Source organism: Cupressus sempervirens, chromosome 2 (genome assembly GCF_028749045.1).
Source record: "Cupressus sempervirens isolate cs-2001-9-10 chromosome 2, ASM2874904v1, whole genome shotgun sequence".
Classification (NCBI taxonomy): Eukaryota; Viridiplantae; Streptophyta; class Pinopsida; order Cupressales; family Cupressaceae; genus Cupressus; species Cupressus sempervirens.
In genome coordinates this window covers 469,394,371-469,421,424 of record NC_143119.1, presented here as the reverse complement: position 1 = coordinate 469,421,424, position 27,054 = coordinate 469,394,371, and the positions used below count along the sequence as shown (strand labels likewise).

The 27,054-nt window shown below is 36.4% G+C and overlaps 1 protein-coding gene across 2 annotated transcripts in view; it reads left to right on the top strand.

The window, feature by feature from the left end:
* The window catches only part of AARE (acylaminoacyl-peptidase-like protein), a 250,733-nt gene extending 224,918 nt beyond the window's left edge, over window positions 1-25,815 (top strand). For both annotated transcript variants that reach the window (XM_089814257.1, XM_089814256.1), the window contains 2 exons: window positions 24,483-24,559; window positions 25,066-25,815. In XM_089814257.1, the coding sequence (XP_089670383.1) occupies window positions 24,483-24,559; window positions 25,066-25,129 (141 nt within the window). In that variant the 3' untranslated portion in view covers window positions 25,130-25,815. The remainder of the gene's footprint in view (window positions 1-24,482; window positions 24,560-25,065) is intronic.
* Window positions 25,816-27,054: the final 1,239 nt, after the last annotated feature.

The following is a 27,054-nucleotide window of genomic DNA, read 5'->3' as shown; positions in this document are numbered from 1 at the left end:
AGGTACACAACAAAACCCTCGACATACAGTAATAATGGCAGGTCCGAAGGAAAAATTGCCTAAATTTGATGGTGATGAAGCAGCTGATCCCATTCGACATTGTAAAACATGTGAAACGATCTGGAGGGCGAATGGCATAACAGATACAAATGAATGGATCGGACAATTTCCCGCAACCCTACGGGGTGTTGCCATTGATTGGTTTACTGATGCCGATCCACAGAAATTGAATAGTTGGGATAACATTAAGAAGGAGTTCATCGCAGAATTTCAACTTTTGCGTGATGACAATGAAATTGTCGCCGAGATATTCAATACCAAGCAAAAGAAGAATGAAACTGTACGGGTCTTTGCCAGGAGGTTGAAGGACTTAATCAGTAAGATGGAGAATAAGCCAGCTGATGGGTTACAGAAACGATGGTTCATTGAAGGCCTTCACCCGAAGCTGCGGAAGAAGATGAAGATCGTGCCGCCATCCACATACAATGAAGCATACAACCGAGCAATGAACCTCGAAAGTGACCAGAAGACAAAGAAGAAGAAGAAGACCAGCTCGTCCGATTCAGATGACGATGCATCCTCCGGAAATGATAGCAGCGATGACGAAGGAAGCAACAAGAAGGTTCGTGCCCTTCAGAAAGACATGCTTCGGATGATGAAGGAATTCAAGAACATGAACAAGGACCCTAAGGGTAATGACTTATGGTGCACGGAATGTAAGAAAGAAGGCCATACGAAGGGATCCTGCCCGAAAGAGCAATTTTGCGAGATCTGCCAGATTATGGGACACTCAATAAAGGAATGCCCTTTCAATTTGAAAACAAGAACACCGCAGCAAGTGTTCCTGACACAGGAGGCCTCCCCGTCCGGGGGGAACGGGAACACCACTACGGAAGGTGCCACATCGGGTGGATACCGAAACAACCGACACGGTCAAAATAACAACAATACCAGCAACAACAATAATGGCGGAAGGAGTCGAATTCAGTATGATGCAAATGGTCGGCCAATTGTTCAATGCCGTGCATGCAATCTGTGGGGTCACTTCGCCCGGGAGTGCACAACAACAAATACACCGAAGTTGCTATGCCGCTGGTGTGGACCTGGTGATCATGATGATACCAAGTGCCCAAAGTCTGGAGTAAATTTGATTACTGTAGGAACAGAAGAGGAAGAAGTTCTGGCCATCACTCGGAAGCAAGCGAAGCTATATCCTGACCCAGCGGAAGAAAAGAGGAGACTGGAGCAAGCAAGGGCAGAAATCCAAAAAGCAACACAGGCAGATACGCCTCACCTAAAAGACACGCCAAGTACTTCCGTACGGAATTGTGCAGAACAGAACATTGTACGGCAAATTTTGCAAGCCGAGATACCTGTCAGGATAAGTGATCTGTTGCTCACTATGCCTCAGCTCCGATCGGCACTCACAAACATTGTTCCCGCTGCTCAACTACCAGGAGAACATGGAAGGAAGCAAGAACGTGGAGCAAGTACAGTACACAAAAAGGAGAAGGAAAGTGGCGCAAGTGCAGAAGATCCAATGTTGTTAGCCCTCTCATCCGGACGCCATCCAGCAGTCGTCGAAATGGGAATTCTCGGGACTGTATTGACGGAAACAATTGTGGACGGAGGGTCCGGTGTCAATGTGTTGCCTGAAGACATTTGGAAAAAGTTGGGACAGCCGACATTATGGCCGCCTACATTCCAGCTGCTAACGGCCGATCAACATGGAATCAAGCCATTGGGAGTCCTGACAGCACAACCAGTGACGATTGGAACACAACCGTTCCTGTTGGACTTTGTCGTGATCCCACTGAAGCGGAGGGGATATGATGCCATTCTGGGCCGGGGGTGGCTGATACAAGCCAAGGCAAAGCACGATTGGAAGAAAAATACTTTATCACTCGAAAGCAAAGGCCGAAAGTATGTCATCGATCTACACACTCAGATGGTTGGAGAAGAAGCTCTATCGTCAGATTTCGAAGGAGAAGATGATGAGAGGAGGCAGAGTATGGAACCCGATCAGGAGGGAGTCCTACAATTGGAAGGAGATGATGATCTGGATTCAGTAAATGGTCTTTACCACTGGCAGATAGAGGATTATGAGCTCTTTCCAAGTTGTAATATGCTAAGGATCGACGAAGGTAAGAAAGGAGGAAATGAATGTCCGAAGGAACACAGAGAAGCCGACGAAGGAAATGAATGTCTGAAGGAACATGGAGAAGCCGAAGGAAGAAATGAGTGTCTGAAGGAACATGGAGAAGCCGAAGGAAGAAATGAGTGTCTGAAGGAACATGGAGAAGCCGAAGGAAGAAATGAATGTTCGAAGCAACATAAAGAAGTCGAAGAAGAAAACGCGGATATGACTGAAGCTGAAGGACATAACATACAGTACGAACCGAAAAGAAGGAAAGATTCTACTGTACGATTGCGCAGGAAGAAAGTATTATATCGAACCACAAATATAACAGAAAGGTACTAGCAGCAAGGAAGGCACACGATATGGTCTGCACAGGAAACAAAGCGAAAGGGTCTAATAAAAGTTGCAGCAGTACGGAGTGAAAGTGTTATTGACGGACAGAAGGGGCAGTTGACGAAGTCCATGGTACGGGACTTCGGGAACAAACTGGGCGATATGGAGATGACACAGAACAAGCGTAGCAGGTTTCCACTCGGACAGTGGGTATTGTACGACGATCGGAATGAGATCAAACCAGGCAAGTTCAAAATTAAATGGGTCGGGCCGTACCAGATGAGGGAAGTCAGCAATAACAGAGCAATAAAACAGTGGATGCTAGACCGAAAGGAAGTATTCGATGTAGTGAAGAGGTCGAAGTTGAATGTCTGCAATGAAAGAAGTAACGCACCCCCATGGACGAATAACTGAGAGAAGACTGTAAGTACTGTATATATGTAAATATTGTAGATAATTGTTCCAGAAGTGAGATTTTCAAAAAAAAAAAAAAGAAAAGAAAAATATAATAATAATAATAATAAAAAAAAAAAAAAAAAAAAAAAAAAAAAGAGAGAAGTGAAGTAAAGCACCGTACGGTTTCTAGAAAGTACCGTACGGATTTTGAAGTGCCGTACGGTTTTTCAAAAGTGAAGTACGGATTTTGAAACTAAAGTGCAGATTTTGAAGACCACCGTACAGTTTTCCATCAGCAATGTACGGATTTCATGTCACCGTACGGATTTCCATCAGCAAGGTACGGATTTTATGTTGCCGTACGGTTTTCCATTGGCGAGACAATCCAAATTGCAGTAGAATTTTTTAAGAATGTACGGATTTCATGTTGTAGTACGGTTTTTAAAAGCCACCGTACGGATTTCATCACCACCGTAAGGATTTTATTGCAACGGTACGGATTTCATAGTAAGGGGCATTGTACGGTTTCCACAAGCACCGTACGGATTTCACAGTAAAAAAATTGTCGTACGGTTCTCAATGTTTGAAGAATGGTGTACGGCTTTTCAAATAAATTAATTGTACGAGCTCTCAAGAGGCTGCTGTACGGATTTTTAGAGGAAGATACCGTACGGCTTGTTATAAGCTTGTGTTTCGTACGGATTTTAAAGCACATATATTAAGCATACGGATTTTAGAGCCTTTTTTGTACGGATTTTTAAAGAAAAGCAGCGTACAGAAATTGCAGCTAGGAATGCGAGGTGATTGTACGGATTTTCCAAGCATATCATGTGTAGGGATTTGGATTGCAAGCTTACAAATTTTGAAGAGTGGGGTTTTTGCGTACGGATTTCATCACAGAAGGGTGACAGGAGGTTGTGTAAAAAAAAAAAAAAAAAAAAAAACGTCGACAAATCGAGAATGCTCAGAATGAGTATCAGATGATACCATAGGGAAGAGGAAGAATCAGCGATTGCCAGAAAGAGTGTAGAATCGGCAGAAAATGACAGAAATGGTGTGTTCCGTGCAGTTTTGTGTGGGTTTCACAGTGCTAAATTGGTGTTGGCGGCGAGGGGCGCTGCCCCTCGACCCCGCCGGGGGCGTTGCCCCCTGGACCCCCAGTCGTTGCGGATATCAGTCGTGGGAGTCTGACCAGTGAGAAGATTTGGAGCTGCGGCAGGCATGGAGTGTCTGTGTATCAGAGGCACTGAGAGTAGGTGTTGGCCATGAGGCTGTCTTGGTGGATGTGTAGAGAGCTTGGGAGGAGCTGATCATCCAGTTGGAGGCAGTGCAGCGACACTTGGTTCAGTGTACTCGGCATTGGAAGGCAGAAAGCGGCACAAGTGGCTATTAGGGTCAGATGTCAGATTGGCTAAAGTGACAGTGTTGGGTCAGTCGTTATGTTTTGGTTGTTGATTTGTCTCAGAGATTTTGTAATAGTCGTCGGGAGACGACTTTTCTTTTTTGGGGGGAATGATGTCGTCGGTAGAAATTGTGTATCGGCTGACGGGTCCCTTCGGAAAGGAAATTGTGTATCGGCCGACGGGTCCCTTCGGTAAAAGTCTTGTTATGTAGCCGACAGGAAAACAGTTTGTAACGGGTATAATGTACTTAGCCGACGGATACCTTCGGGAAGGTTCGTCGAAAAGTATTTATAACCCCTTCGGGAAGCATTGTATTTATCTTATCATTATCTTATCATTATCTGATCATTATCATATGAGAAAAGCATAAGGTACTGTTGGCATATGCGAATAATAATAGAAGTTCTGCTATTTGTTGTTCGGTGTTCGTATCGATTTTCAGTGTGCGTTGCTTAATTAATCCATACGGTAAACACAGGTGGATGTAATTCTTCTTATACTGCTCCCAATCGGTTTGTCCTTAACATATATCTTTCTCTGATTGTTCAGAGGTGTGACGTCTTCCTTGTACGTCTTTGTCGAGTTTGGGTGTAGTTCTTTCTATTGTTGAATGTCTTCCTTTCTTTTATATCTGTCGAGACTGGAGGAGAATTGGGTCTTGATTGTCACGACGGGATATATGTTGTTGTATCTTCCTTTTTGTCTGCCTTCGTTCGATCCTTCTTTTTTCCCCTTCGATTCCCCTTCAATGGTCATTTTGTATGTGGCACAAGGGTCCCTCTTGGAAGGTCACGACAGTTGACTCCTTCCATTTGCTTCAATTTATATTCGAGTTAAAAAAATACATTTAGCCTTGAATAATCGTGATTGTCTTATTATTTTGAATACTTACATTAGCCTTGGGAAAATTATGTGAAAAGTATTAATTAATAATATCAAGATTTTTTTATAAGAAATATTAATTAAAATTAATTATGATTGCCTTATTATTTTTAATGTTAAAACAAAAGAAATAATTAATTAATTATCTTAAAAATTAATGACAAGGGGATTCAAGATCTTAATGATAAAATACAATGTCTAATTGCAAAAATCTTTTTATCATTCTTGACTTCTTTGTTGAGGGGTCATCACATAGACAAAACTTGGATCGAGTCTAGATGAGCTTGGTATGAAAATTTTGAAAATAATTTAATCGTTTCCTAAGTTGTTTGTTAATAACACTCTAAGTTAGCAATTTGGATGTGGATTTGGAAGCAAATATTGTATGTGGGGAATATTTTCTTTTGGATGGGGAGGAAATGTGTGTATCTCTATATATATATTTGTGTGTGTGTGTGTGCGCAAAAAAAAATGCAAGAAATATACAAAAACAAATCATTTGATAGTATGACTATGATACTTCATCCTTTATCAAAATTCAAGATATTTCAAAATTCATATCATATATCAATATGTGCTTGTTCAACATTAGACTTTAGTCTTCGACAATAAGTTATAAGTTTCAATAGGTCATGTTCAAGATTCCAACAAAATAAAAACTTAGTTCATGATTGAAGATTCAATCAACTAATATGCATCAAAGTTTGAATCATAAGGATTCACAAGAAAATCCACATTCTCATCATCATCTCCAACTGTTGAGAGATCATTTGAACCAAAAAGGGTTCCTCTTATGCTAGATGCACCACATGCCACACTATCATCATCACCATATCCAAGTGTAGTAAGATCATGAAGTGTTGCATCCAAATCTGCACACTTAGGGGCTACATCCCAAAGCTTTGTTGTCCATTGTAATGATCATTTGTATGTGACAAAAGACGCAAGTTGGTGTGGATAAAGACCAAGTCCATAGCTTTCTTGGAGCCCAACTGGTTGCGCTTCACTGAATGGATAAAGGAGTATGTACTCCAATTCCTTTCAGCAGTAGAAGAACTAGAAACCTAGATAGTGGTCACAAAACATACAAATGAAAAGAAAATTAATTTTAAAGAATGTGTGAAACACTAAATTCTAGAATGCAAGTGGTAAACACAAAAAAAAAAAAAAAAAAAAAAACTTACTTGGGGTAAGACCTTTATTGCAAGAGGTTGAAGATGCTTGAAGGTTGACCATACATGTACCACCATGAGATAGCTCCCATTCTATTTTGGTCCTTTATTGCAAATGGAGAATGCTTTAATCCTGAAGCAAACAACCCAACTAGCCTCACTTTTTCATGCATTTCTTCTAGTGGGAAGAGTCTTCTAATATCTTTGTGGCACCCCTCAACAACCTCCTAATCTGCAAATGGTCCAACTTTACCCAACATACCAAGTACCTCCTCATTATAGTACCTAGTAGATAAGGCATATGCAAGGAGGTGCAATAGGTTAGTCATCTTCTCCCAGCGATGGTGGATGATTGCTTCCACTTGATTACATAAGGCTTCACTCTGTTTGGGGTCACTCTCACATGTGATATCATACACGGTGAAGAGTTGACCATGAATCAGCATGTTAACCATTGTTGCAAGCAAAAATAGTGAATGAACATTCTTGAAAAAAAACATGACGGAGGCCTAGTTATGGTGTGCATGTGTGTTTGAAGGTTGGTATGCATTCAGTCTCACATGCCATCATATATCTTCTCAACCATGGTGTCCATGCCATCATACACATCCCCCAAGAAAGGTGTATATGTATAAGAAAAGTGAAGCATTATCATGATGGGCTCGGTGAAATCCAATACATATGCCACACAAGCCCACCAACTCTCATCCAAGACCAAATCCCTGACCCTTTTGGCTCTTTCTGAATTTGAGGCCTTCCATATACCCCATGATTAGAGATGACTATTTGGCTCAATGCATCTTTTACCTTGAGGAGCCATCTCATAACAATTGTATGAGATGCAAAATAGGTCTTAGCAACCTAAGCAAGTTAACAATATGTCAGTTGACAATAAAATTATAAACGTTAACTAAATTACAAATCCATGAAACATTGAAACTAGATATTTAAAAAAATAAATTTACCTTTAGCAACTCCAATTTTAAGTGCATTCTAAACATGGATTATGACATGTGGTGGTTTGTCACAAACATTTGTATCTCCTCCTCTTGGTATATTTTCTTCACCCAATCTATTTGAGTGTCAATCTTTTGCATGACCAAGTTAAGGGAGTGTATGGTGCATTGGGTCCAAAAAATATGGTCATACCAACTCGCAACCAAAGCACCTGCACCCCTGTAATTTTTGGTGTTGTCTATGACCACCTATACCACATTCTCACTACCCACCATATCAATGACCTCGATGAGAATTCTAGAAATGAATTCAAAATCTTTCACTTACCCCTCATAATCAATAGCCTTCAAATGGGGGACACTGCAATCACATTAATTAGTAGCTAGTTTCTTGTATTCTTCCAACTATCAGACACAATAGTTAGACCCGAAGTTTTCCATAACCTTTTGATTGGTTGAAGGTCTTTCTCTATATGTGTCTTCTCTTGTTGCAATAGAGTCATGCGCAACTTTTCATACCCCGGGCTTGTGTAATCAGCTAGTGATTCTTTGCCACCATTTCCTTCCAATATGGTGATCTCACCAAGTTTAAAGGAAGGCCATTCACATAGAGACAATGTGCAATATCTTCATCAACACGACCTTTTAAGTCCATTTTAAATGCGGTGTGCAATGGGCCTTTTTTGCAGGATGAAATTCCCACTTCTTCCTCATCCTCTTCTAGTATAGGTACTTGCAAGAATGGGTTTTGGGAGGTTACAATTGGTTCAGTGGGTGCATGCATCTTGCTCTTTGAGTATGGAGCTTGATGGTAGCTTTTTTTTGATCTTTGACCAATGCATTAGTAGCTTCTTGTTCTCTTACAAATGGAACTATTTTTGCGCTAGTCATCCCAATACCATTTTGGCCTTTGCACATTCCAAATCCTCTACGAGTAGGGTCCATAAAATGAAGCTTCACTTGGGAATATGAGCTATTGAAAGGTTTCCTTTGTTACTTTGACAATAACTGCACTTCTAATAATATGAGCCACCACTTGAAACCTGTGAGATCCTTGTTGTATGTCTCCACAAAGGAGATCCTATATTAGTTTTGAAATTATCAGTCCCTTGCCCTACTTCGCCCCCCACTGAGCTTTGACTAGCACTACCACTGGCATCCATTCTTGCCTATTCTTTTGCAACATATTATATAAGAAAATAAATAAATTTTAATTAGGTCCTAACAACTATGAACATCATGCATACAAGTGCAAAAAAGTGAAAAAACTACGAAAATAGAGACCCAAGCTTGCTTCTTTATATCCTTACAAAAAAATATTGAAAAAAGCTCAAAAACTTTCTTCAAGAACTTGAAAAAATATCAAAATACTCAATAATGAGATTGATCACTTACCTTAAATGCTTAAAACTCCTTTGAGGAAGCTATCTCTCACCCTCCAATCGATCCTTTTAAAAAATGTTGAACTTGCCTTCACAATGCAAATTGGAGATCAAATGATAAGTAGGTTTTAGCTACAAACAAAGTTCCAAAATGAGTTGTGAATGCTTCAACATTCACCTTTAGGGTTGTCTTAGGGTTCTCTTGCAAAAAAAGACCCAAGCAAATGAATTAGAGCACATGCAAATAAAAACAACTTTAATTTTTGGGCATTTTTTTATAGTTTTCTGGGCAGTGGGTCCACAGATTCCTTTGGATGTGTCTGCATGCCCTGTGGCCAGCCACATGCTTCCGACCTATAAAAGAGCTTTGAACCAAGTGATTAGGGTTTAAGGCAAAGGTTTATCCACCTAGGTTTAGCAAAGCCTAAAGAGTAGGGAATTGAATTAGATGGTTATTCCCGTTCGTTGGCCAAAACTAACTGATTGATTCTATTTGAGAATTGGCAAAACTCTTGGATTTCCAATATGTGATTTTGGGAATGAACAAAATCAAGATAATCCAAATAATCTACAAATAAGAAGAGAAAACATGTCAAGCATACCTCTGCTATCTTGAGCAATTACACCTTTTTGCCATTCTGAAACTTGCTTAGTTGACTTCTCCTTCTTAATCTTTTGGTTTGTTTTTATAGTCATTTGGATTTGCAATCATCTTCCTGTTAGCTATTCATCCATTCAAAAATCTTGTCGCTTGTTTGAATCTATTGTTGGTTTTAGGTGCTCGTCTACCACAGGCAACGATTTGCCTTCCCAACCATAAGACAATCTCAAAGTGTCTCCCCTGAGCATTGCATTTGCTTGATAAAGCAGTCCATATAATTTCCATGCTACACTACTCCAAATAGAGGAAGATTGATCTTCCTTTATACCAATCAAATAGGATCCAAGGAGGAATGCACCACTTTCAAAGTTCGGACCCTAATTAATATTATATTATAATAATAATTATAATATAATATAATTGCAATGGCCCACAATAATATAATAAAGTTGGTTTCCTCTCAAACATATAATAATTATTTTATAATATTTATAGTAATGATATGATAAAGTAATTATCACATCATCTCACAATAATATTATATTATTATTACTATTACTAATAATTACAATAATATAATCACATAATATAATTATACTATCTCGCAATATAATAATTATATAGCCGATATAATTACTTTATTACTAGTCACAATAATCAATATAATTATTGTATCACAATAAGTATATTATCACAATTGTTATTATATCTAAGTCGGCCAAGAAGGGAGCCACCCTAGATAGCAAAATCAACACTCCCTCTTAGCTAGGGAGGATTCCCTTTGAACAGCCAAGTCACATGTTCTCAACCATCATAGTTGCTGATCCATCATGACTTACTACCATTGATGGAATCCAAATAACTACAAGTGCTTATTGTCATCTTAACATGGCTACAATTAAAGTACAAACATGAAATGACATCTCTCATACTTACAAAGAGTGATTAACGTGAGCTTGTAGCTTGCACTTCAGACTTCTCCCTCTTAGAAAAGAATTCATACCTCATACTTCTCCTGCCTAGAGAAGAAATAATAAAGTACCTAAAGATTCCCTGGACGCTAAAACTCCCTCTTCACAAAGCCTCCCTTTCAATTTGATATAAATCTGACTCCCTCCAAGTGGAGTCTTCCTCTTAGCAGGGACAACTTTCTCACAGCATATGCTAGAATCTGATCTAGCTAATTTCAACACTCCCTCTTAGCTAGGGAAGATTAAAAAAATATACACATCATCACCATGACACTCTCAGAGGGTGATCAAGAACATCATGGACTCTTTCCATGATATCCATCTTGCATACCTGGGGACGATGGACCTACCTTGCATTGTCCATAGAGGGTAGGAGAGGTCTTGCACCTCAAATCTTCTCCCCAAGAAGACTACAGCACCACCTTGCATTGCCCGCAGAAGGTGGTAGAGATCTTACACCTCAAATCTTCTCCTAGAGAAGAACACAACACCACCTTGCATTTTCCACAAAGGGTAGTTCCACCTTGCATTGCCCACTGAGGGTGGAAGAGGTCTTACACCTCAAATCTAAAGAAAGCACTACTACCTTGCATTGCCCGCAGAGGGTGGCCCCACCTTGCATTGCCTGCAGAGAGTGGGAGATACAACTAAGTGTATCATCTCTTATCTTCCCATTGCTTTCTCCAATCAAAAGAGATTAAAAGTCAGACTATCATAAAGATCAAATGCAAAAGGCATGCACTATCAAAAATACATAGACATGGAATACTTATCTCTTATGAAAGGAAACTTCTTCCTGGGTGATCAGATTTGATATTGGTCCAACAGTGACAATCCTCTACACTCTGGTGAGATGCCAGCATTTTTGAACCATGTCCACCAATGCGTGAGCATTAACTCACAGAAACATGACTGCGATTCTATTTCTTCTTTAAGAATACAGCTCACGAACCAACTTCTGTAGTAGTAAGAGCTCATGCAGACAACAAATGATAATATCTTAGTCCAAAGAATATTCACACACCCAATAATCAGAGAATCCCATGACTGGTCATACAGTACAACCACAAAATATAAGTATCCGTATTTGAATTCTGATGGAAACCGGATATTAAAGATTGAATCTGCTGAGCTTGACACAGCATGAACCAAGCATAATATTTCCAGCCTTACATGCGAACAAAAGTATATGCATGCATTAATAAGATTGAACATGCGACTCTATAGATGAAAACTTCTGACTACGATCACACAGTTAATTGAATCCCCTGCAATTCCCTTGATGCCATCCTTGTCTCTTGTTGGTGTAGGATATTCAATCATTGACTTGAGTGGCTGCGATGCAACAATAACCAGCTTGTAAAACTGTCTGCATAACTGAACTATTTGCTGCTGAACAGAGGGAACTTGTTCAAGAGAAATTTGTGCACCAAGATCCGTTCTTGCAACCATGGCTCCATCCAAAGAACGAATGATCTCATCAAGACACTTCAGAGAGTCAACACTTCCAAATTTAGCAATGACACCATCCTTGCTTTTGTGTCCTCGCCAGAGACAAGAACATCCTCACAACAAAGGAGCAGAAAGATTGTTTTTGTGTTTGTTCAAGGTTCTTATAGTACAGAACATGCACACTAGCTAATAAGATTCTGTTAATGTATAGATTAGTTAAGATGTTATTAATAACTCTTAGATTCATATTTATATTATTCTATATGTATGAGATATTTAATATTTATATATATGTATATGTATGTATGTATGTATGTATATACATACATACATATATATATGCAGATATACTAATATACAAATACGAATAAATAAGTTATGAATAAATCCATTTACATCGATATATATATATATTAATAAGTTGATGTCTACATATTATCGAACATCGATATATTATGAATGGGTGTTGGCATATGAAATTGGTTAATGACTTGCGTTGACTGGTTGTTAATATTAGTCACGCCCAATAGATGTGACTCCAAGTATGAGTCACGGCTATTGGTCGTGACTCCTGAACTTGACGCCCGCATATAAGATGCAAATCCTCTCTGCCTTTGTAAAGCAACGGACACATAAATAACTAAGTCTTCTAGTATTTTACAGAGCAGAGAACACTTCTTATCAATCTTCCAGTATATATATATTACAGTTCATCGGATCTTCATACCATCTTCAGTATTATATCATATCTTGTCTTGAGTAGTTATTTTGAATAATATAAGTCTTTAGTCTGATACTTTAACATGGTATTAGAGCAGGTTTAAAGAAGTAATTCTGATATCAGACTACAAATATTTAGGTTATATAAGCAACAAATGTTATTTAAAATAAAATGGTGAACGGTATGAGGCTTGAAGACAGACTAGAAGGTGATTTAGATTTTGCAGGTTGGAAGCTACGTTTGAAACTTTTAGTTAAAGAACATGGTCTAAATAAGTTTATTGAAAAATCTAACCCATCACCTAAAGGACACGATGAACTGGAAAAATGGGAGAGTGACAACAATAAAGCTATGAAAATTATTGTGGACAGTGTTAAAACTCATCTACTTCCTATAATCTTAGAATTAGACACTGCACATGAGATGTACAATGCTCTTGAAAATATGTTTGAGGTAAACAATACTGTTCGGATCATTACATTAAAGGACAGAATGTCAAATATTAAAATGAATAAAGGAGAGTAAATTTCCTCTTACTTCATGAGAATAACTGATCTTCAAAATCAACTCTCATCCATAGGACACATCTGTGATGGAAAGGAGTTGACAATAATGGCTTTTCAAGGACTTCCATCATCATGGGATACCTTCAGACAAGGGGTATGCTCTCTGTCAAAACTACCTAAATTTGAAAGACTTAAAGCTGATTGTCTACAAGAAGAGTGTATGCAAATTGCTCGAGGCCAAAATGTTTCTTCCTTAGAAGATTTTCAAGTTCTCTCAACTCAAGTAAATAAGAAGAAAAGAAAATTCAAAGGAAAAATGAAGCCACCTAACTTCTCCAAAATGCAATGTTATAGGTGTGATAAAATTGGACATCTAGCATGTAGATGTCTTGATAGAACTGAGTCACAGGCTTCATTTGCAACCATTCAAAACTATAATGGAAATTCTGAACACAATGCTTTCTATTCAGCACTCTCCAGTGAAGCATCAATCAGATCCAGTACTTGGGTAATTGATAGCAGAGCCTCTCGACATATTACAAGTTTTAAAGGACAGTTAGACTCTCTAAAAGAAGACTATGTTGATGAAGTAACCATTGGAGATGATACAAGCTATCTTGTAATGGGAATAGGAACATGTACTATTCATCTAAAATCAGGGAAAACAATTGAACTTACTAAGGTACTAGATGTACCTAGTATAAAAAGAAACTTGATTTCTATCTCTGCTCTTGAAGATGAAGAACTTAGAATTACATTTATGGAAGGAAAGGTCTTAGCTTGGCCTAAGAATTCTAACATAAAAAATGCATACAAAATTGGCTCTAGACATGCATGTCTTTATCAAAATAACTCTCTCTTATTCAACTCTAATTCATGATTCCTTCAAAGAAAATGAAAATTGGCATAGGAGACTAGGTCATTTTCATTTGTCAAGGATTACCTTCTATAGGAAAAATTGCAATAGGTATACCTAAACTTAATCCATACCATGAAGGAACTTGTAAAGGTTGTGCTCTAGGGAAGAATATTAAAACTACATTCCAAAATAGTCAAACCAAATCCAAAGAAGTTCTAGAACTTATTCACTCAGACTTATGTGGTCATATGTCAGTTCCTTCTCTAGGAGGTTCTCTATCCTATATCATATTTGTGGATGATTTCTCTAGGAAGACTTGGATCTATTTTCTTAAAAGTAAAGAATCTGAAGAAATTTTGAGAAAATTTAAAGAATTTAAAGCCCTTGTAGAAAACCTTTCTGAAAAGAAAAGAAAAGTCTTAAGAACAGACAATGGTAAAGAGTGCATTTCTGACATCTTTATAAATTATTGTAAAACTGTTGGGATCAAGAGGGAGTGTTTTGTTCCTTGTAATCCTCAACAGAATGGAATAGATGAGGGAAAGAATAGATCAATAGTTCATTCTGCTAAATATTGTTATTGTCCTTCAAAATAGGTGTCCTCACTCTTATCTTGAATTCACGACCCCTGAAGAGAAACCTGATTTTAAATACCTAAGAATTTTTGGTTGCCCTGTCTATGTACATGTTCCTAAAGAGAAAAGAACCAAACTAGAGCCCTTAGGAAAGAAAGGAATCTTTGTAAGTTATAGTGAAACTTCCAAAGCTTATCGCATCTATATCCCTGGACAAAGAAATATTGAACTAAGTCGAGATGTAATATTTGATGAAGATTTGGCCTACAAAAGATCTAAAGATGAAAATGAATCAAATTTAGAAGAAACTCTAGAAGAACAAAACTCTGATAATGAGAGGGAGTCTCTAATGGAGGAAGATAAATCAATTGAATCCATGGACATTACTCACACCTCTAAGCAAAAGAAAAGACCACTATGGGCCAGAAAGCTAATTGAAGAAAACAATTCCATTCCCTCAAATTTCATTAGGGGAAGAATGTTCCAATATATACTCAAGTTACATTGCATTAATGAGTGAAATCTCCAAATCTGAACCATCTAATGTCAAAGAAGCTATAAAACATCAACATTGGAAAGATGCCATGGTAGAAGAATATAACTCCATACTTAAAAATGATGTTTGGGATATTGTTCCTAGACCCAGAAATAAATCAGTTGTCTCCTCAAAATGGCTATTTAAAATTAAACATGCTGCAGATAAAAGTATTGACAAGTACAAAGAAAGGTTTGTAGCAAGAGGATTTTCCCAAAAGGAAGGAATAGACTATGAGGAAAATTTTTCTCTAGTAGCCAAATATACTTTAGTCAAAACTGTTTTAGCCATTGTTGCATCCAAGGGATGGAAAATTCATCAAATGGATGTAAAGACTGCATTTTTGAATGGTGTTATAGAAGAGGAAGTTTATCTTGAACAACTAGAAGGATTTGAAGTACACAATAAACAATCTAATGTATGCAAATTAAAAAAGGCTTTATATGGATTGAAACAAGCTCCTCGAGCTTGGTATGAACAGATAGATCAGCATCTAACTAAACTTGACTTCTCTTAAAAACATTGCAGATCCAAATTTATATTACAAGGTAATACAAGGAGATATGTTAATCATGGTTTTATATGTTGATGATCTTTTGATTATAGGAGAAGATCATCTAATTGAAAAATGTAAGCAAGATCTCATATCTGAATTTGAAATGAAATATCTATGAATACTACACTACTTCTTGGGACTAGAAGTATGGCAGCATTCAAAAGGAATCTTCTTCAATCAAGGAAAGTATACTCTAGATCTACTCAACAAATTTGGCATGTTGGATAGCAAGGCAATGAAAACTCCTATGGAAACAAACCTCCTAAAACTAAAAGAAGCAACTAAAGATTCTAAAAGTGTTGATCCTACTCTATATTGACAAATAATTGGTTCCTTAATGTATTTGGTAAATACAAGACCTAACATTTGTTATGTTGTAAATGTTCTCAGTCAATTCATGTGCAAACCTAAACAAACTCATTTAGTAGCAGCAAAACACATTCTCAGGAATCTCAGCAATACAATTGGATATGGTCTCAAATACACTAAAACTAAACTAAATCTAAGAGGATATACAAATTCTGATTGGGCAGGAAATTCAGAGAATCACAAGAGCACTTTAGGACGTTGTTTTAGCTTGGGTTCAACAATGATATCTTGGTTTAGTCGGAAGCAGTCTTCAGTAGCACAGAGTTCTACAGAAGCTGAGTACATAGCTGCATCTATGGGAGCAAGAGAAGTTGTATGGTTGAGGAAACTTCTATTTGGATTATTTGGGAAGCCACTTCCACCTACTACTATTTATTGTAATAACCAGAGCTGCATCAAGCTATCTCTTAATCCTGTGTTTCATAACAAATCAAAACACATCGAGATACCATACCACTATGTTCGAGACATGGTTGAGAAGGATGTAATCAAGTTGGAATATATTAGTATAGAGGATCAAATTGCATACACTCTTACCAAACCACTTGCTAAGACAACTGTGGAGTATTTTTCGTAAAGAACTTGGTATGGTTGTAAAATCTGAGGACATGTCTTAGAGAAATTGATTATTGTACATTTTTTTTATATATATTATAAATAAAACCCATGAGAATCATTAAGAAGTGATGACTTCAAGATGATTTCACTTGTATCATGAGAAGTTGTGTTAAAGTGACATCCTTACAAATAACTTGTAGCATGATTCATTCTTGAGAAAGTGTTTCATGTAAGGGCTTTATCTTATAAATCAACAACTAGGCAGTTGATATCATTAATTTGATTATCTACAAGTTGCTTGTATAGATATATTTTTGGTACTTGGTGTATATCTTGCCTTGATATTCTGATAGGCCATTGCTCTAGAGAGCTTGGTGAATATCATGTGATTGATATTCTGATAGGCCAACTCTCATATTACATGATGTCATATATAAGTTGATTATATTAATCAACACTTATATTTGACATTGTGTAAAAGAAGTCTTTTGATCAAAGACCTCGTATGTGTGTTTATCTTACTAATCTAAGAGGGACTGTTAATGTATAGATTAGTTAAGATGTTATTAATAACTCATATATTCATATTTATATTATTCTATATGTATGAGATATTTAATATACTCATATATATATATGCAGATATTCTAATATACAAATACGAAGAAATAAGTTATGAATAAATCCATTTACATCGATATACATTATTATCTCTTTCCATCAATATTAATAAGTTGATGTCTACATATTATCGGACATCAATATATTATGAATGGGTGTCGGCATATTAAACTGGTTAATGACTTACGTTGAGTTAGCTATTTATGTGTTCGCTGCTTTACAAAGGTAGAAAGTATTTGCATCTTATATGCGGGCATCAAGTTCAAGAGTGTGTGTATCGCATATTCGCCTGGAAGAATCAATATGAAGTGAGAGAGTTGCTCTTGCAGTCTTTAACGAGATTCAAAGATTTCCATACTGAGGAGTTCATGCTGAAATTCTTTGTGCATTATCTTACTGATCTCCTTCTTCAAGCTAGCATTGCCTAGCAAAGGTTGCCAAATCTCGAACATTTGAACTAGCTTTGATACCATGCTGGTTTTAGGTGCTCATTTACTTCAAGCAACAATTTTCCCTCCTAACCATAGACAATCTCAGATTCTCTTCCCCGAGCACTACATCTACTTGATAAAGCAATTCATATAGTTTCCATGCTACACTACTCCAAATAGAGGAAGATTCATCTTCCTTTATACCGATCAAATAGGTTCCAAGGAGGGATGCACCCCTTCCAAAGTTCGGGCCCCTAGTTAGTATTATATTATAAAATAATATAATAGCAATGACCCCCAATAATATAATAAATTGCAGTCCTTTGAAAACATATAATAATTATTATATTATTATATAATATAATAATAATAAAATAATTATAGATCCGGTATAATTATTATATTACCAATCACTTTAATCAATATAATTATTCTATCACAATAATTATATTATCACAACTATTATTATATCTAAGTCAGCCAAGAAGGGATCCAACCTAGCCACCAAAATCAACATCTGTAGTTGACATCAGTATAATCCACTTATGATATTGATTTCAATAGAAACTTCTTGCAATATCTACATTATATTGTCATTTTTCTTCACACGCCCAAAGTCTATATCTCTTCATATTATATATCTAAAAATTGTCTTCAACTCTTGGTGACAAAAAACTGTAAAAACCATGCCTCCAAAAATTGTTATAATAACGTTGCCAAAAAAACACATCTTTAAAGTGTTCAAACTTGTTGATATGAAAAGAAACCGCTATAACCAAATTTCATTTAAATCGGTTTCTTGTTTGCCTGACCTGTACTATCATCTTTAATCAATTTGAAGCAAATATAGATAGTAAGAATGATTGGTTTTAGAAACAATTTGTTACTTAGAATTAGTGTTACCAACCTTGGACTTAGCTTGAACTCAGTCAAGTCCAAATTGGGCTAGGGCTCAGTCTTGGTAGTCGGACTCGGCAAATTAAAAACCCATGAAATTCAATTTTTTTTGAGGATTTTAAGTTTTTTTCATGGATCATCTAGCCAATTAACATCAAATTATAATTGAGATAAATAGAAGCTACTTTGTACACATATAACTTTTCATAGATCACATAAGTATAAATGCAAATTTTTGAAAGAAATTACTTAAAGTTGAATTGAATAACATAATAGAAATCTGAAATATAGTGTAACTGTCAATTGTCTACAATATCCATGGAAGGAATGGAATCAAAAGTTCAAAACATCTATCAAAAGAAAGGCTCATAGTAGCCTATGTCTTCCTACAAGTACGCCTTAGATAGATCATAGAAGACTTCTAGAGCCATCCTTTATTCATGTGTCTGAGGTTGAACCTTAGCGACATGCTCATCATGATCTATCCTCCTCCATTGCCATTGCCACTATCGGATCCCAAAACCTCAATACTCATCCCTCAACTCTTCTTTCTCTATTCTTTGTGTTTGCTTCGATTCAATAACACTAATCAACCTGTATTTTAAATTGTCCGTAGATTCGGAATTCTTTTTTTCCCCCAATTATGATTCGTGGATGATTTGTGCATATATATATACTAAAAAATAAAAGAAATATACATAATTCTAAAACTAAATCATTTCATAGTATGAATCTATGAATCTAGTATACTTGATCAATGATAATCAATCTATTTTCACGATTATAAAGAAAATCAACACATTCACATTGAATTACTGAAAGTTTGTAATATTCAAAATATAGATCATTAAACTTAAAGTTTGTAACATGATTTACTCATAAAAGAGTCAAGAGTCAACACTAAAGTTTTTGATTTAATCATCAAATGGATTTTCAAGAAAATCTGCATCAGAGGGGTACTGATGAGCTACAAGTGTTGCATCTGTATTAGTAGAGGAACCCAAACCACTAGTTGTAGAGGGGATTGTTAACTCATAATCCTCCTCATCATCCACATCAGTCAAAGTGGATCTAGCAAGATCCTGGATGGTCATATCTAAATTAAGAGTCTCGAGTGCTACATCCCAAAGCTTTTTGGGCCCCTTCTTGTACTTAGGATCCTTCCATGACAACAAGTACAAGGTCTTCTGATTTTTTTGGAGCCAACCGGTTGCATTTGATTGAGTGGATAAAGAAGTAAGTACTCCAATTCTGCTCAGCTGTAGAAGAGCTAGCAACCTAAAGAGAAATTAAAAATTATCAATACAACAATCAAGATAAATAAATTAAATAATAAATTCAAAGAATTGAGAGTGTTAACCTTAAGCTTAATTTTACAAACTTACTTGGGATAGGACCTTTATGGCAAGAGATTGGAGGAACATGAAGGCTTGCCCATGAAGGTACCACCATTTGATGGCACCCATCCTGCTTTGGTCTGCTATGGCAATAGGGTGGAAATCCTCACTTGAGTTGAAGGCAACAAATTCACTCCTCACAATTGCTCCAATCTCTAGATCTTGGAATCTCTTAGCTAGTGCCCTCTTATACCCATTTGCAACCTCTGCATCTCTAAATGGTGGCACTCTACCTGGAAGGCGAAGTACATCTGCACTATAGTACCTGAGGATAACAAAAGACAATTGAACACTATCAAATATCAATAACACAAACATTGGATAAAATAAGCACAAGCATTTGATAAGAACTACAGTACCTCGGGGATAGAGCATACGCAAGGAGGTGCAAAGGTGTGGTCATCTTGTTCCATCGATGATGAACAATTTTTTCCACCTTCTTGTAAAAGGTGTCCTTAGGATCATTGTCCCTCCTCTATATGACCTAGGATATGAGATATGAATAATAATTATAATTAGTAAATATGTCAATTTAAACTTTAGAACCTAGATATCTCTCAAATAAAAAATTGTTGTAAAAGAGCGTAGAACTTACCATTTTAATTTTTTCCAGCATAGTGTCCATGGAATCATAAATATCCCCAAGGCATGACTCATCACTGTCTGCAAAGAAAAGCATTGCCATTATTGGATCGGTGATTTCCAACACATAACTCACAACACCCCACCAATCCTCATCTAGTATCATTCTTCTCACATTTAAGGCCCTTGCTGTATTGGAATTCTTCCAAATGCCCCATTGGGAGCTAATGACCATATGTTTCAATGCTTCTTTTACCTTCACAAGTTGTCTCAAGACAATTGTGTGAGAGGCAAAGCAGGTTTCAGCAACCTAAGAACATGTTAAACTCAAGTTAGTAATACATTTAAAAATTAAAACATGTTAATGTAAACAACAACAAAAATTATGGAATCCAATATTCAATTATATATTAAATATACAAATTTACTTTCAATAATTCCAAGTCCGAGAAACTCCTAAAAATTGCTTGTGACATGTGATTTGTCACAAACATTTGAATCTCTTCAACTTCCTCATATATGCTTTTCATCCAATCTTTTTCGGTGTCAATTGCTTTCATCACTAAATTGAGAGAGTGGGCGGTGCATGGTGTCCAAAAGATATGATCATATCTAAACTCTACAATTATCCTTGCAGCCTTGCAAACTTTTGCATTGTTCGTGACCACTTGGACAACATTATCAGGAGCCATTGACTATATGGCATCAATGAGAATGCGTGAAATAAATTCTGCATCTTTCACTTGCCCTTCACAATCAACTGCCTTCAAGAACATTGCCCCCTTAGGGCATACAGCAATAACATTGATCAATGGATTGTTTCTACAATCTTTCCACCCATCCAAAATAATAGACACACCCAATTGAACCCAAAAATCTCTTATTGGTTGAAGTTGAGCCTCTACAGATTTCCTCTCATCATGTAATATGGTAGTGCGCAACTTCTCATAACCAGGTGGTTTGTAACCATGGGGTGCATCATTTATTGCTTCCGCCATCTCCCTAAAATAAGGTGATCTCACAAAATTAAATGAAATACCATTTGCAATTAAACAACATCCAATTTTGTGATCAGCAATGTCTCTCTTTTCATTTTGGAATGCCCCATCTAGTGGGCCTCTCTTGTGGGTGACTGGAGATGGGTCTTCATCTTCATCATTTGTAGTTGGCATAGGCAAAAAAGGATGTGTTCTTGTGTTTGTTTGATTGGATAATGGTGTTGGTGTATTTGTTCTTTTGGAAGCACAACGTTTAACTTTTGCAACTGCTCTATCAACATCATCTTGCTCTTTTGCTAACGTTGCTATTTGTGCAGTTGGTAATCCCTTCTTATCACTACCCTAACACATGTTAATTCCTTCACCCGCAGGGCCCAAAAAATGTAGTTTCACTCGAGAATAAGAGCTTCTAAGTTGTATGTTGCAATAATTACATTTCCATATGTATGCCCCACACCCAGGACATTGTGCGACTCTTGTTGTATGTCTCCATAAAGGAGACCCCTTATCAATTTTGAAGCTTGGCGATGCAGCCGCACCCCCACCCACTGAGCCTTGACTACTCATTGTTCTATTCTTGCAATCTTGAAAAAAAAGTGAAAGAAAACCATGCTTCACACTTCAAAAAAACTTGAAAATTTGGTAAACTAAAAATAAATCAATACTCTATGAAAGAACTCACGAATATGGTTGAAATGCATACCTTAAACACTTCTTGCAAGGTATTTGGAGCTCCACAACTGATCTGCTTAGAATCCAAGCACTTTACTTCAAACTAGCAAGTATGAGAGAGCAAAATGAGAGTGCAAAATAGAGAGTAAATGAACTTGCATTATGATCTAGAGGGTCGTTTTTAGGGTTTAGGGCCTTTAGGAATTAAAAAACATTAAAAAACTAAAATGGGCCCACTTTTTTGCATTTTTTCTTGGGCCCTGGTGCGGATCCATGCATGGGTCGTCGAGCATCCAGGCAGGATCCGAAATCTTGCCTATGGATCCGTTGTGGATCCACATGCAGATCCGGACCCGAATCTGGATTTGGGGTCGGATGTGCAAATCCGGCAACTAAGAAAATATTTGCAAAACCAATATATATTTCTTGTTACCAAAAGCTCTTTCCTCAAAGTATCGGTTATCTTAAGAATGAATTTTGTTTTGAAAAATATTTGAAATCAGATAACATCTTCATAAATACTTGTTTCTTTGGTTTATGGATCGGCAATAAGCAATAATGGTTTAAGAACAAAAATTGCAGATATAAAGAGATACCATGTTTTATTGCAGTAAAATCCATTAATGCTTTCCAAACAAATCTGCAGAAGTGTTTCCAAGAGTAATTCAAAAACATCCAAATATGAATCGGTTCTATGTATACATAATGAGCTTGGTTCCTTTAAAATAAGTCTTTTCTTCTTTGAGGATGGTTTAATTGATACTTGCTGGTTTAGAAATGATGACAAATTATTTTTACCTTTCACATAAATTGTTGATAATTTTGATACTTTGTCAAGTTGACTATATTAAATTTTTCAAACCAATTCTAAATGATCAATCACCTTCTTTATGAAAAAATATAATTATCTTTCATATCAAAGTACTGTAAGAAGAACCTTGTTGCTTTGTCAATCAAAATACCAATGTGGCTATTTATAACCAGTACCAGAGTTCCTACAGGAAGTTCCTGTAGCTGCAAAGTCAGAAACCAGAAACTCATCTCTAGATCATTCTACATCAATAGTAATGCAATATATGTAAGAATGATATGATAACAATCAGTAATGCACGGTCATCTCAATCTTTGTATCATCTCTTCTTACTCAAATCAACACCACACTTGTGCAACATATCATCTTCATCAACATTACCCTTTTTGACATCAATGACATATATAAAGCTCAAAAGGCTAAGTATTTTCACCATGTGGAAAGTAGTTGTAAACCCAAAGTTACCAATTTTGCCTAGCGTTTGCTTTACCAAGGGCTTCCTATTGGTACCCATTTGATACAAACCAGAACATTGAACCCAACTTGTTCATTTGGTGAGTAACTAGAAACCCTTTAACATCTTTTCTAGTTTTGTGTTGATGTGTAAAATGCCTAACAATGGGTCTATAAGTTTTCCAGCCTTTTAGTCCTGAATCCTTTTGTTGGCATAATGTCCTTTGTGATGAGGCCAATTTTTTATAGAAAGTTATATCGGCTACGACATGATTTTAGATTTGGAAAGATTGAAATTTGATATTTTTTCTCATTCTACCATGGATACAAACTTTGTTTTGTACTCTAAATATTAAGTGGTTTGTATTGTGCTCATGCAAATTCAAGTCCAAGCTAGTAAAGTGGTACTGAGGGTCCTACATCTCCAAATTCTACTTGACCATTGGAGTTCCCCTCACATTGGAGCAATGGTTCCACATTCTCTGTCATTCTAGGCTAGATCCCTTAATTTGATACCTTTAGTGCATCTGTTCCAAGTCTTCTTGGCACCAATCTCACAACCAGAAGGGAACCTCCACTCCTCTACTGCCACAGACATTTGAACAACATTCTAGATATAGACCCATCTACCCACCTGTCATGTAGCAACTCCCTCTTGCATTCTTTAGATGGTGTGGGCAGGTCATTTCAATTAACGGGAAATTCCCTTGCTTATCTGTTGCTACATATTCTTAAGATTGTACAAGACAAGTCATTAGGTAATTTTAGAGGAGAAAATGTTATTCTTGCTAGGAATAGTTGAAGATAGTAAGAATATGTCAAGTAGAGGGTGGGAATCTGGGATAACTCGGGCAAGCTCTCCCTCCCATTAGAAAAACACAGAGTTGCCCTCATTGCTTATTTGTGATGATTTTTAATATATTATTATATGTTTATTGAACTATTGACTTGAAAGATATTTCCCTAGCAGGCCCATGTTCTCATTGTTTCGTGTGGTGGTTTTCATTTTTTAGAGTGATGTGTTCTTATTGTTTCCTGGCTTTGTCAGCTTGCCTTTGGGGTGCAATTCCATTCTGCCCATTTTTTTAAAAAGTTTCTGACCATACATTATAAGTAAATGTTTTAATGAAGTCTTCTCAACTATTTCTTTCGTTGTTTGATTGATCACCCTCATCCTCTTTTATGTACTGTTTTTAATGCATCAGTTGTAGTTTTGTAGCATTCTAATAATAAAACTTTGATTTGAATTCAAGTATGCTCGGGCCCTAAGAGAAAAAGGTGTGGAAGTCAAAGTGATCGTTTTCCCCAACGATGTACACGGCATTGACAGGTGGTCATTTCACTCTAAACTATTTTCATTATATTTCATTATCATCTAGATTTTATAATACCATTGTTTTGGCTAATAGCATCCTTACCTAGATCTTTGTTCCCAATAAACAATTTAGACACATTTAGAGTTATGTTTTCTTTCCAGATTAGATTACACTAGCAACAAATTGTAAAGTAATGTGATTAGGTCATCGACTGCTATAAGGAGAGAAAAAAATTATTCTTTTTGGTCAATTTTGATATTTGAAAGCTTGCTTAAAAAATGCCAGGAGGCACCAGGCAAATAAGATAATTTTGCGCAGAATTTTAATTGTATATTTTTTGCAAGGTTACAACTTTAATTAATACTTCATATTTGGTATACCTATATTTAGTGTACCGTTCTTCCAATCCAATCTCTGGTTGGTCTGCCTCAAGTCTTCATCCATAGTATCTCATATATGTGATTCGTCCATTTGAATTTATGATGGAAGGAAATCTAACGATACTTATCATCGCATGCAGGCCACAATCCGATTTTGAGAGTTTTCTGAACATTGGAGTCTGGTTTAAACGGTTCTTTAAATGAGATGTCTCGCAAGCCTGTAAAAATGTTCTTGCCTTGAATAATAAAGGCAATGGTTCAGAACTGTCTACATTTAGTCTTTCAGCATTATTATTGCCAGTGAATCTAGCAATCCTTGTTGAGAGGTTCATTTTGGGTATCTGAAAAACCTCAAATGCTTGTGTGGGGAAAATTGTTCCTAGTAGCATTTCCCCAAAGGCTGTCATCCAAGGATGCACAGAATATGGTAACAAGTACAACTAATAATGAGGTATTTTGCAGATTCATGGATCTACATCCTTCCAGCTAAGGGAAAGGATAACCTCTGACTGAAAATCAATCGGACTAAAGGCAATGTTGGGGTTTAGAGGTTACTTTGCAGTTACCTTGCTTCTTGATTGAGTTGGCTTTGAAATTGAAGTGGTGGTTAAAGAACTTTGTTCAGGTGCTCTAGTATAGATTATTTTTTACAACATTAGTAGAATTCAGTGTTGAAGCATAAGCATAGTGATGATATACTACAATAGTATAGGGCATCACAAGAGGTAGCCTTGCTTTGCACTATTATTTGTGCCTAAATTTGTGTGAATATCAACATTGAAATTTTGAGTTTGTTCTTTTACAGGGTGTTTGAATGTGATTCATTCCTTTAAAGATTAAGCTCCACCAACATTATGGTCACTAAATAAATATAAATTGGCTGTTTCCAATGTTTTTAGATCTTTATAAGAAGCAACATTCAAAGACTTTTGTCAATCTATTACTACCTAGAGGAATATAAAGGTTTACAATTGTATATATCCTAGGAACACATGGAATGTTCAGCACTTATAGGAGGTAAAGGGTTTGAAAGTTGAATGAATGAATGAAAACTTATTGTAAGTCTGCATGAGGACAAGCAGCCCGTGGGAATCACAGATAACTAGCAAACAACACAAGCAATAGAGCCCAAACAAAGGGCTTCCACTACTAGATTTATTTATCCTTCTGCAACTTGGATCTTCTTCTATCTTGATTAGGAAATTTGCATCCTTTATAATCCTTTTTATTCAAACAACTTGCACAAGGTGTCCACATTTAACATATCAATGTAATTGGTCTCGATATCCTTGTAGATTGAGCACTCCCTGGTGCAATGTTATTTTGTCCCTGCAACGTTGAGTGAAATAACATCATCTTGTGTATGCCTTATGTATTATACACCTTCTAGTTTCACATCCGAATTGGTGTGAAATAGTTCTTATTGGTGAAATTCACGTATTTTCTTTCCATACCCATTTAGTTTTTCTTGAGTATGATCATGTGTAGAATTAAAATGTTTGATGTTGTAGTCCTTTTTCCTCCCAAGATGTCTACGTCACATTCTTTCTTCCTTGACACATGTTTTTCATTTCCCTATTGGTGCTTGGGCACTCATCTTAATATCCCACTTATTCAACCATTTTCTATTTTGTTTCATCCATGCACTTTCTTCATAAAGTTTTTTTTGTCTTTTTTAAGAAAAAGAGTTGAATAGAGAAAATGATGATAATTTAATTTTCATAGGAATCAAAAATGCAAGAATTGAATATTGAATAAGAAAATATCCATGAGTGGATAAACTTATGTTAAAAGGATTCAACTTTTTTACTCTTTTCGTTTTGAATTTATCATGCACTTATACGAACTATTTTTAAAAAAAATTGTTTTGAACAACACCACAGTGGAAAGCTTTCTCTAGAACAAGTTGTAATAGATTACAGTAGTTCACCAAGTGTTATATATACCTGTAGCCAATTTTTTTTTGCCAACCTCATTTTATTTTCTACTATAATTGATACCTTGTTGTAAGTAATGCTTCCTACACAAATTATGTTATTAATTGTTTGAACGTGCAAGGAAAATGTTTGTAAACATTATAATACTACAAATGATCAAGAACACATTCTAGTTCAAGTGCAAGATAAGAA